The 12,063-nt window shown below is 43.4% G+C and overlaps 2 protein-coding genes across 2 annotated transcripts in view; both read right to left on the bottom strand.

The window, feature by feature from the left end:
• LOC311015324 (uncharacterized protein) overlaps positions 1-12,063 on the bottom strand; it is a gene marked incomplete at its 3' end in the record, with an annotated part of 558,532 nt that overhangs the window by 149,201 nt on the left and 397,268 nt on the right. Inside the window, exon 31 of the mRNA XM_084012477.1 lies at positions 701-829. Within this exon, the coding sequence (XP_083868603.1) occupies positions 701-829 (129 nt within the window). The remainder of the gene's footprint in view (positions 1-700; positions 830-12,063) is intronic.
• The window catches only part of LOC311010708 (protein NLRC3-like), a gene marked incomplete at its 5' end in the record, with an annotated part of 65,599 nt that overhangs the window by 11,244 nt on the left and 42,292 nt on the right, over positions 1-12,063 (bottom strand). The gene's annotated exons all lie outside the window — the stretch shown is intronic.

The raw sequence follows: 12,063 nt of genomic DNA, 5'->3' as shown, positions 1-12,063 counted from the left end.
AATCTGTAGTGGATGTGGTTAATAGTGAAAGGTGAGCTTGTACATGTACTCACCATAAATATGGAGTCCAGGTGTGTTTGATGCTGCCGGGTAAACGGAACCTCTGAGATCTGCTGAACTCTGTGGAGAAAACCAAGTTCAAAGAGTCACTAAAGCACAGACTGGAGATCACAAGTGGACGTTGTCATGGCGACGTCACCCGTTGGTTTGTGGACTACGGTTTTGAAGCCTCGGGTTCTGATGAACACAAGCGGCAGAGCGGCACCCTGAGCAGCAACCTTACTGGATCTGGATCCATGTGGATTCTGGTTTGAAGCTGCTAACAAAGTTAGCTTCATAATTCAAGGTCAACTTTACAGCTACGTGTTGAAGTCATCTTAGTAGCTAACCGCTGGCTTCTCAAACCTGCAGGAAACCTCATTCAGGTCTTGGTCCAGATGGTGTAGCTGGTGAACTGTACTTGATATGGCTGATCAAGTACCCAGTTTGGTCAGACCCACTTGGAGTCTGATGCTGATGCAGCAGGTTTTCAAGTAGCTCCGATGTAAACCCAGCTTAGTTTAGCTGAGCTTAGTGTAGATCCACTTCTTTGGCATTAGCTGTGACGTTAGCCAAGTTAGCTTCTCTCTGACTCTTAACTTTTCTCTGGCTGGTCTAGACCTGATTTATCCTCCAAGGAGAGTCCAGGTTCAGTTCTTACCTTCCATCAGCAGCTTGTTCAGTTTTAAAATGAAGAGGGTGATGCATAGACCAGTCACTCTTCATGGACACACAGCTGGGTCCAGGTCCAGGTCCAGGTCCAGGTGAGTCTGGTCTCTGCTGCTGCATCCTGATACAATAAAAACACTTTAAGATTCTCACTAGTTAAGCTTCATTAATCAGTTTGCTTTGATGATATTGATGAGTCATGTTCTGAGAGTTGATGCTAGTGTCAGGATCAATACTTTGAATGGATCTGGGTCACATGAGACCACGTGGACATGTGAACACTCGTCTTAGTGCTACACTCACACTAGGAGCAGTGGACAACGTTTCCGTTGCATTAGAACTGTATGGGGTGACAATGATGGGAAAACGGAGTTATGACTCTTAAAAACTTGACATTTTGGTTGCTAACTCTCCACTGGGCATCGGACGGTTCTGGCCTCCACGTAGTCCATTACCTCCTGGTAATAGACACGTCCTCGGGCATTATCAGTTACCTTATCACCTAAAATAAGAGTTTGCTGGATATAAAGTGTCTTACTTTACTACTCTACAACCTCCCTTGAGTGAGAGGAAGACGGTGCTCGAGTTTGGTGTCTGTTGGTTTGGAGTCTTTTTGTTCTTAGCTTAGCTTAGCCTCGCTGCTACTTCTCTATGTCATTAGCCTTCATGTTAGCCAAGTTAGCTTCTGACTCTGACTCTAGACCTGATTAATCCACGAAGGAGAGTTCAGGTTCAGTTCTTACCTTCCATCAGCAGCTTGTTCAGTTTTAAAATAAATAGGGCGATACATAGACGAGTCACTCTTCATGGACACACAGCTGGGTCCAGGTCCAGGTCCAGGTCCAGGGGAGTCTGGTCTCTGCTCCTGCATCCTGATACAATACATTTAGATTTCAGATTCTCACTAGTTAAGCTTCATGAATCCGATAGAGAGAGCGAGAGAACAGAACATTGTCTACCAGCATGAGACCAAGGAGTTAACTGGGCTAGTTGGCAGGCTAATGTTGCTAGCTATAGAGCTAGCTGAGTATGTGCTAGTTATCTAGACAATCAGTGTTTAGACCGGGACCGACTGTATTTGCCATGAAGCCCTGTCTGACATCTGCAGGTAGTTTCTCCTTCCTGGTTTGATTCAGGAAGTCCCTGAATGCACCTTTCCCCGTTTAGAGAGCTTCCATGACTGTCCCAGATGACCCAAAGCATGCTGTCCCACATTAGCATCAGATTTGAGAAAGTGGGACGACTAGAGACCAACAAACCAAAACACATTCCAACAACTCGATGCATATTTTGTTGCTTGAATGAATCACAAACATGATTTGATGATTATTTATGACTGATTTATATCCTCAACATTCATTTAGTCAGAATCCTATACGTCACTGACAGCTTCTGATTGACATTAGCCCTGCCCCTTTTCTGTGACCCCGCCCCCTTGAAGCTGTGTCATTTCAGTCTAAACCTAGTAACCGTCCTGATGACTAGATTTAGTTGGAACAGGAAATAAAGGGACTGGAGATCAGGCGTGTCCCACATGAGCCCAGTTTTCTAGATGTGAGTCAAAAGCACAAACGGCTGGTGAACTGGATAACTTCACAGCTATGCAGCCGACGGAGTAAACAAGCAAACAAGAACCAGGACAAGAAGAGCTCGTCTTCCTTCCTAAATCACATTTCACCAGAGATGGAAGGAACAAAGTACAAATACGTGGTTACTGGACTTAAGTAGACTTTTCAGGTATCTGTACTTTACTTGAGTATTTATGTTTCTGACAACTTTGTACTTTTCCTCCCGACATGTTCAAACTCATATTTGTACTTTCTACCAGCGTTTCCCCTCAATGTTTTATAGCAGTGGTGCTCTGAGTTGGTAACCTAGCAACGCTGGGGGGGGGGGGGGGTTATGACATAACAACCAACAGAGTCAAGACACCTTGATTTAACCTGATTTATTCAAACAAGTAGCTGAAGCCAGATCTATTTGCACAAACTACACTCTGCAGCTGAGCATTTCATTTTTCTTGGCTTTTCAAAATAAAGCTCCAAGGCTCTTTTGTAGTTAAATTGGGGTATGGGGGGCATTTATGCTGATCCACATACAAGTGGCCAAATGGTCTCCTTGTAACTTGTTCCTCAGATCCGTCTTCACCTCAAAGTAAAAAGCAAATAAAACAGTATTTGTGGTAAATGTAAGAAAGATCATTGCTGTCAACATTCCCCAACTGTGTGCATCCATGAAAGCACATGGAGGACCTTGGAACTCTCCACTTACCAGGCACCCTTTGCATCACATCTTTGCCCCAAATGGGTCAAATAAAGGTGTGGTTTCTCAGCTTTACTCATTCTTCCTACAAAGAGCTGTCTATTGTGTGTGTGTGTGTGCGTGTGTGTGTGTGTGTCTCTAGAGAGTGTCAAGGTATTGGTTTATAGGTAACTGACATCTGATGTAACCAATCACAGAGGTCCAGAACCAGTTGTGGGTGGAGTCTCCGGGGATTCAGGGGTTGTTAAGAAGGACCGTGTTGTTATATGTATCCTGTCGTGGTGACTACATAAAATGGACGCTTTGAGCACAAATAAGTTGCATCGGCCAGCGCTTATTTGACATGGTGTCAGAAGTGTTCTGAAGGAAAGACACCCGACGCTATGGCGAAGTTTAACCCGCCGGAAAACTTCAACTTCGAGCGGCCTAGTGACTGGCCCGTGTGGAGACAGAGATTCTCTCGGTACAGGCTCGCAGCTAAGCTAAGTAATGAAGACGGCGAGGCCAGGTTAGCACATTGATATACGCCATGGGCTACGAAGCCGAGAATATTTGCAAATCTTTCACCTTCGTCGGCGATGAGAGTGACGACGACTACGACTAGGGATGGGTAAAAATATCGATTCAGCAATGCATTGCGATTCTTTTCCCCGCCATTCAATATCGATTCAGCAATCTTCTGAATCGATTCAAGCCCCTGGCCAGTGGGGGCGCTGTGACCGACACCCTCGTGTGATTCGCGCTGTACGGACGGGGGCCGCACTGGACCAAACCATTACAATATGGCGACCGGAGTGAGTACACACCGGCCGTGGAAGCGCCGCGAATAGGCGCGTAGCGGAGCCCGCTTCCTTTCGGCGCCCCTGTTAAGCGATAGTGTAGTTCACACCAGACACGGAGCGCCGCGAATAGGCGCGGCCGTCCCGCGCCGTGAAGCGATGGTTTCGGCGTCTGCTCTATTTTTTGCGCCCCCCCCCCCCGAGCGAACGCGTCAGTTCTGGCAGGAAATCACACAGTAGCTGTGTCCCAATTCAGGGTCTGCAGCCACAGCTAAAGAAACACGAGACAATCTGGCCAATTTTCAAAATAAAATACCGCGATTGACAAATGCGATCATAGTTGTGTATCTCAACTCGCACTGGGAAACAGGAAGAGAAAATACATTTAATAAATGTGAAGAGTAGATAAACAAATATGTGCATTTCAACAGTATATCTGCACTACTACTGTCTACTACCATAGCTTCCACGGCCGGTGTGAACCCGTTACATGCACTGTAGTTCAGTGTTTAAGCAGTGTCCTGTTTTATCATGCTATGAGTTACACCACGGCTGTTCATAAGGCATGAAACTAAATAAATTATTTGAAAAAATGATCTGGTACTCTTACTTGTGTATTTCTACTTGATACTGAATCGATATCGAAGCATTTCAATCAATATCGAATCGAATCGATATTGAATCGAATCGTGACCCAACGAATCGAAATCGAATCGAATCGTGAGATTCTAAACAATACCCAGCCCTAACTACGACACAGTGCTTGCTAATTTGATGCATATTTTGTACCGAAGAAAAACACCATCCACGAGAGAGCGTGTTTCTATCAGAGAGTACAGAAACCGGGCGAGATGGCCGAGTCATTCATCAGAGCTCTCTATGAACTGAGTGAAAACTGTGACTTTGGAGAGACAAAGAGCGAGCACATAAGAGACAGACTGGTCGTCGGCATCCGCGACAAAGAGCTGTCGAGGAGACTGCAGCTCATGTCGGACCTCACCTTGGAGACGGCGGTACAGATAAGACAGCCAGTTAAGATCCACTTGAAGGAGGATGCGGTTCCATACGCTGTACATAGCACTAGGAGAGTTCCCCTACCACTTCTTCCTAAAGTCGAAGCAGAGTTAAAACGCATGATAGAGCAAGGTGTGATAGAGAGAGTCACACAACCTACAGACTGGTGTGCCCCAACGGTGCCGGTAATGAAGCCAACAGGTGCAGAGAATCTGTGTAGGGCTCCAAAAGCTAAATGGGAACATCAAAAGAGAGCGATATCAGATGCCCACAACAGAAGAGACTCTGGCTAAGCTGTCAGGCTCTACAGTTTTCACATCTTTAGATGCAGCCTCAGGCTTTTGGCAGATCCCACTGCATGAGGACAGCAGCCTGCTAACTACCTTCATCACACCCTTTGGGAGGTACTGTTTTAACCGTTTCAGCAGACGCAAGCAGTTATGGATTGGGAGGTGTCCTCCTACAGCTGCACGACGAAAGCTGGAAACCTATTGCATACTGTTCCAGGAGATTGACATCAGCAGAGTCCAGGTATGCACAAATCGAAAAGGAGTGTTTGGCTGGAGAATGGGCTTGTGAGAGGTACCAGAAATATCTGGTTGGACTGGACAGATTCAGACTCATTACAGACCATAAGCCGCTGGTGCCGCTGATTAATAGTAAAGATTTAGATGCAGTTCCTGTGAGATGTCAGCGACTTTTAATGTGCTTGATGCGGTTTAACGCCAAAGCAGAGTACGCACCCGGAAAGACTCTGGTCATAGCTGATACACTGTCACGCAGCCCAATTCAGGACAGTGACAACACCACAGAGTCTGTCATTGCCTGTCATGTTAATACTGTCATACACTGTTGGCCAGTATGACAGCAGAAGCTGGACTTGATGAGGGCGGCTACACAGAAAGATGAGCAGCTACAGTGCGTGAGACGGCGGATCAAAGAAGGATGGCCAGAAAGAGAGTGTAACATTCCACAGAGTGTAAAAGACTTTTATGCAATGATAGACTCATTGTCGGTGTGTGAAGGACTTATTACACTTGGGTGTCGCATTGTTGTTCCACAGTCAATGAGAGAGGAAATACTAGATCGGCTACATGATGGACATCAGAGCCTGTCAAAGTGTAGACAACGGGCCCAGGAAGCCGTGTGGTGGCCTAGAATATCTGCTGATATTAAGAACAGAGTGGAAAAATGTCACTTTTGTCAGGTAAACAGGCGCACACAGCGTGAGGAGCCTCTACACTCTACGCCCCTTCCTGATAGGCCATGGCAGAAGATTGCCACAGATATTTGTGAGTATAATAGCAAACATTACATCGTGATATCAGACTATTACTCACATTACATAGAAATCTTACATTTGCCGAGCACAACAACAGAACAGGTTGTTAAGATGTTGAAAGCCACATTTGCCAGATTTGGCATCCCTGAGCAGATAGTCAGCGACAACGGCCCACAGTACACAAGTGAGGCCTGGAAAGACTTGCAGACAGTATGACATCACACATAACACAACTAGCCCACATAATCCACAGGGCAACGGACACGCAGAGAGGGCAGTTCAAACTGCAAAACGCATTCTTAAACAGGGAGACCCTCTACTAGCATTGATGTGTTATAGAGCAACACCAACATCTGCCACTGGGATAAGCCCAGCTGAAATGCTCATGGGTAGGAAGATTAAGACCACACTTCCCTCACTTAAAGTGTAAGTTTGGCGGAAATTGAAAATAAAGCTATTTTCTGAATGAAAATACATCAACTAAGCCGTGGAGGAAATAATTTTCGCTCATCACGCAGTTCAGAGCTAGCACGGGTCGGAGCTAGAGTCCAAAATCGCAAACAGTGAGTTAGCATGGGGCACACAGCCACACGCTTTCAAAATCGCATTTTTAAACCACTAACATTGCTCAAAACAACGCCAAACCTCGTCAGCAGCTTGCTCTGGGTGTCTACACATAAAACGAAGCACCAACAACTCAGTTCATGAACCCGAAGTTTATAACAGAAGACAGTTAAGAACACTCACCAATTCTACTCCTGCCAGCTCCTCGCGAAGGATAGTCCGTAAGTGTCGATTACCGAACGCAATGCAAAACGAGGGAGACCACTGAAGATTAAATAAAACGAGAATAAAACGAGTATACTTTTAAATTAGTGGCAGTTTGGCCAAATATAAGTTAATAACAGTGGGTAAAACGTCGGGATGGTTTGTATACACTTCCAATCAGTTCAAGACAGCAGCCTTATCTGAAGCCTTATCTTCAGTGGTCTTCGTTTTATGTGTAGACACCCAGAGCAAGCTGCTGACGAGGTTTGGCGCTGTTTTGAGCAATGTTAGTGGTTTAAAAATGCGATTTTGAAAGCGTGTGGCTGTCTGCCCCATGCTAACCCACTGTTTGCGATTTTGGACTCTAGCTCCCGGCGGTGCTAGCTCTGAACTGCGTGATGAGCGATAATTACTTCCTCCACGGCTTAGTTGATGTATTTTCATTCAGAAAATAGCTTGATTTTCAATTTCCGCCAAACTTACACTTTAACAGAAATCTGATCCCTAAGTGCCCTGATAGTAGGGTTGTCAAAAGTATCGAAACTCAAAAAAGTATTGATACTAAAATGTTGTATCCGGATACGATACTCATTTTCAAAAGTATCGAATAATTCTGTGCACTTTTCAGTTTCAGACTTTTTTTGTAGCAGGTGCAGCTGCTGAGAATACAGCATTTCAACAGTGTAATGTTCATGTTAACTGGTTTGGCTAGTGTCATTTAGTTTATTGTTATGTATATAAAGCATAGCCAAGGAAGGAACACTTAAGTTAATTTAGTTTTTATCAGGCTTGCCTAATATTTACAACCTCAAAATATTGTTCCAATTGTTATTGTTTATTTTATTATTTATTTTTTTGCACTACCTTAGACCTGAAACTTGTTATTTTTGCATTTTTTTTGTTAATAAAAATATTTCTTTTAAATTTTGGGGTCTTTTTTTCATCCTTGTGGTATCGAAAATGGTATCGAGTATCGAATATTTTCCTGAGTATCGGTATCGAGTTGAAAATGTTAGTATCGTGACAACCCTACCTGATAGAGCTCTTATTAGACGGAGAGATGCAGAGGCCAAGCAACAGCAGGCATATTACTTTAACAAAAGACATGGGGTTAGAGCCTTGCCACTGTTAAACCAAGGTGATCAGGTCTTGCTGAAACTGGATGAGGACAGGACATGGAAAGGTCCGGTGTCTGTCATGCAGGAGAGTGGTACACAGCGCTCGTACCAGGTGAACTCGCCCCAGGTAGGAGTAGTGAGAAGGAACAGACAACACATTCAACTTGTACCACCTAGAGCAGCGTCACTTAGCTCAGACACTAAGAAAGTGGACTCTGAGTTGGAAGGAACTGAAACAAAACACCAGACACTGTGCCATACACAAAGCGACTCAAAGAGAGTTACTACAAACATACCTGAGGGTCAGGTTGTGACACGGTTTGGCAGAGTTAGTAAACCGGTCATAAGAATGGACATGTAACTGTAATGTAACATCTTGGTAAATGATTAAGATGGTAACCATCAAACTGTATTCTGAAAAGTGGAAAGAAGAATAGAGTGTTTGTTCATGTTGAAAAAACAGGAAACAAGCTGTTTGAATGACCACAGAAAACACTCATTCTCTATATGTTAAGGTTCTGAGCTGAAGTTAAATTGTTTGTTATAACTGTATTACTGAAAGGGTAATGAGAATTAAGAGGGAGATGTCAAGGTATTGGTTTATAGGTAACGGACATCTGATGTAACCAATCACAGAGGTCAAGAACCAGTTGTGGGTGGAGTCTCCGGGACTCAGGGCTTGTTAAGAAGGACAGTGTTGTTGTATGTATCCTGTCGTGGTGACTACATAAAATGGACGCTTTGAGTACAAATAAGTTGCGTCGGCCAGCGCTTATTTGACAGAGAGAGAGAACGGATAAATAAAGAAGTGAACAAACTTCTTGGTTACAGAAACATGGCGTATTGATTTTAGGAGGTTATGATAAAAATAGCTCTGAATGAACAACAGCTGAGTAGAAGCGCTTGTCGACCGTCGCGGAGAAATACGTGTCTGGTCTGAACAGGGGGGCAGCGGGTCGCGCGCGATTGTCGTGCGCGCGCCGTGAAAGTCCCCCAGCTTGCTTAGTATAGACCCAGCTCCCAACCCAACTTTGAGAGTAGATTAACGGCGAGATTTTGGTGTCGCCCGATAAGAGTCTCGCGTTAACGCAGCACGTTAACGCCGATAACGGCCCCCCCACTATAAATCTATAGAAAAGAGAGAGCATGAGGAAGTCATGCCCCGCCATGTTCAACTCAAAGTTCCGCCCTTGCTTTAGTTGAATACATTTGAGGGGAATTAACGATGATTTATTCTCTCATTCATTTCACAAGTTCCCATCGGCTGTCGTCAGCTTACCTCAGGCCGCCGTCGACAGGTGATCACAGACAGCAAGGGCTTCAGTCTTCACATGAATATATGAGGCTGGTTCCAGATGAGCCGCGCCTCGTTGGGGAAGTAGATGTGATCAACAGGAGGCGGAGAGAAACGCTGCAGTCTAACCACACAAACAGCTACTACCTGTTCCATGGGACGGGGACCTGTAGCCTACTTGTGCTACATGTGAGAAGTTTCGTTTTCGTTTTCTCCCATCCACGTACTGTTTTAATTTGCCCAGCAGAGGTCGCTGTTCTCCCTCCTGTATATCTTGTCATGGTTTTGAGGAGATTTGTTGTTACGTTGAAATGTTTTCCTGCCCATTTAAATAGCTCTGTCACATCCTGTGATATTAAAATGATGTGTTTATGTGTTTGATGTATTTTGGGGTAACACGCTGCCGCCTTGTATGGTGAGGGAACAGAGGTACAGAGAAAGAAGGAACGGCAAAGAATGTGTGTTCATGTCTTCTGCAGAAAATCAATGTGGGAAAACAAGTTGAGTGGATGATTGTGAAACAGGAGCCAGTACTATTTCAGACCATGGTCCCATTTCTATGTCAGTCCAGTTGAACAGGAAGAGGAAGTCCACTCTCTGGAGACTGAACTCAAACATTCTCAATAACCAAGTTATTAAAGATACCTTGAAAAGTGAAATTAAAATGGATTTGGAAAATAATGATGATGAAGAAGTGACTCCAGCTATTCTCTGGGATGCACTAAAAGCGGTGATCAGGGGTCAAATAATAGCCATCTCCTCATATGAGAAGACAATTAGAGAAGAAAAAGTTAGAACATGAGAAGAGGACTTGAAGAGACGACAGAACCAACATGCAAAGTCTCCCCAAGATGACAACAAACATAAGATTATACAATGAAAAAAAGAAATAGATGAAATAAATACTCAGGAAATCCAAAGAAAACTCCTTTTCACAAAGCAACAATACTATGAAGTCGGTGGGAAATCACTGAGACTTCTATCATAGAAGTTAAGAAAACAACAAGCGGATAGAACTAAACATAAAAGAAGAAATTCTGCAACAAAAGAAATAGAAACTTGTCCAGAGAAAGTTAAACAACGCTTTGAAAACTACTATCAAACATTCTATTCCCAACCAGACGAGCAACGCCAACCAGAAGAGCAATGCTGACATCGCTAAAAGAGCTCGGTACCGACGCAAAGAGGGAAAAATACAAGCAACATGGTCGTCCAACTGCAAAGTCTACATAAAGCTAAATGGTGCACCTGAGCAGACACAAGTGCTAATGGTCAGGAGCTTAAAGGATTTGGAAACATTTGTATAGTTTGTGGTTTGCTGATCTACATGTTTTTGTGTTTTTACTATGGGTTTTATTTTTATTTTTTAGAGTTGACATCTATTCTGCAAATCCTTACTAACTTTAAATGTCTATCAAACTTCCCAAAAAAGGACTCAAAGTTGCCCACTTAAACATCTGTAGTCTGAAAAACAAGGTAACTGAGTTGAGTAAAATAATGTTTGAAAATGATCTACATATAGTAGCGATTTCTGAAACTCATTTGGACGATTCAATTGACAATACTGAGGTATTTATACAAGGTTACAATATAATTAGACTTGATAGAAACAGATACGGGGAAGGAGGAGCCTTTTATGTCCAAGACCACATTCCAATAAAACAAAGAGGAGATCTGGACTTGACAGATGTAGATCAATCTGGATCCAGGTTCACTTGCCACATCTAAAGCCATTACTAATCTGCTGCTGCTGTAGACCACCTTCCTCGGATGCAGCATATCTTGAAAAAGTCTGTGCAATGCTTCAGAATGTTTCTGACACAGACAGAGAAATGTATTTCTTAGGAGACTTAAATATAGACTGGCTCTCAAAAAACTGCCCTATGAAAAGAAAGCTTAATGACACCGCCACCGTATGTAACCTAGCTCAAATGATAAATCTACCAACCAGAATAAATATCAACAATGCAGGTGTATTGTCTTCAACTTGCATAGATCATCTTTTTACTAATTCAGGAGATAAATGCTCAAAGGTCGTTTCAGTGCCAATTGGATTTAGTGATCATAACATGATTGCTATGGCAAGAAAAGTGAAAGTCCCCAAAGTTGGACCTAAAATGATATAGAAGAGACATTTCTGTGATAATGCCTTTATTGAAGACGTACAGAACATACAGTGGGACCGTGTATTTGAGTCAAAGCATACTGAAGCAGCTCTGCATGAATTTATGAAGTCATTTCCCTCTGTCTGTGATAAGCCCTACCCGTCACATACTGACGATTGGTCATATCCCCTTTGCGCCCTGTGACGCAAAGGGGATATGACCATGGAGTTGGTTCGTTTCCATGGTAACTGTTAACTGAATCATATTTTTTGTCACAACAGGTCACAAAATATCGGCTGTTTCTCTGTAAAACGATATGCTTTAAGCTTAATATCATCCATTGGTTACAGTGTTTAAATGTTGGACTTATTTGAAGTTGTTATTTCTCCATGATTAAGAAGCAGAGGGCCAATATTAAATATCCTTAAATGGACTATATTCATTTCCTATCATTTCATTTTGCTCGAGAGCAGGTGGAGTGAGCTGAGGAAATTGAGCAGAATGCATCATTTCTATTATGATTTATTTTGCCACGTGACCATTGACGTGACACGTCAGTGCGCACATACAACGATCCCGACGATCATTGCGTTTTTCGACTCTGCTACGTACAACTTTACTGTCTATGAAGTAACTTCAGCATGCATGCAAACAATACGTTGGAAATGTCCTGTATTTGATCTTAAACCACCGTTGTTGTCGTTCTGACTGCACTGTATCAATTTCATGGGTT

This window comes from Eutrigla gurnardus (assembly GCF_963514095.1).
Source record: "Eutrigla gurnardus genome assembly, chromosome: 1".
Classification (NCBI taxonomy): Eukaryota; Metazoa; Chordata; class Actinopteri; order Perciformes; family Triglidae; genus Eutrigla; species Eutrigla gurnardus.
Note: the sequence above shows the minus strand (reverse complement) of the source record. Positions and strands in the feature narration are given on the sequence as shown.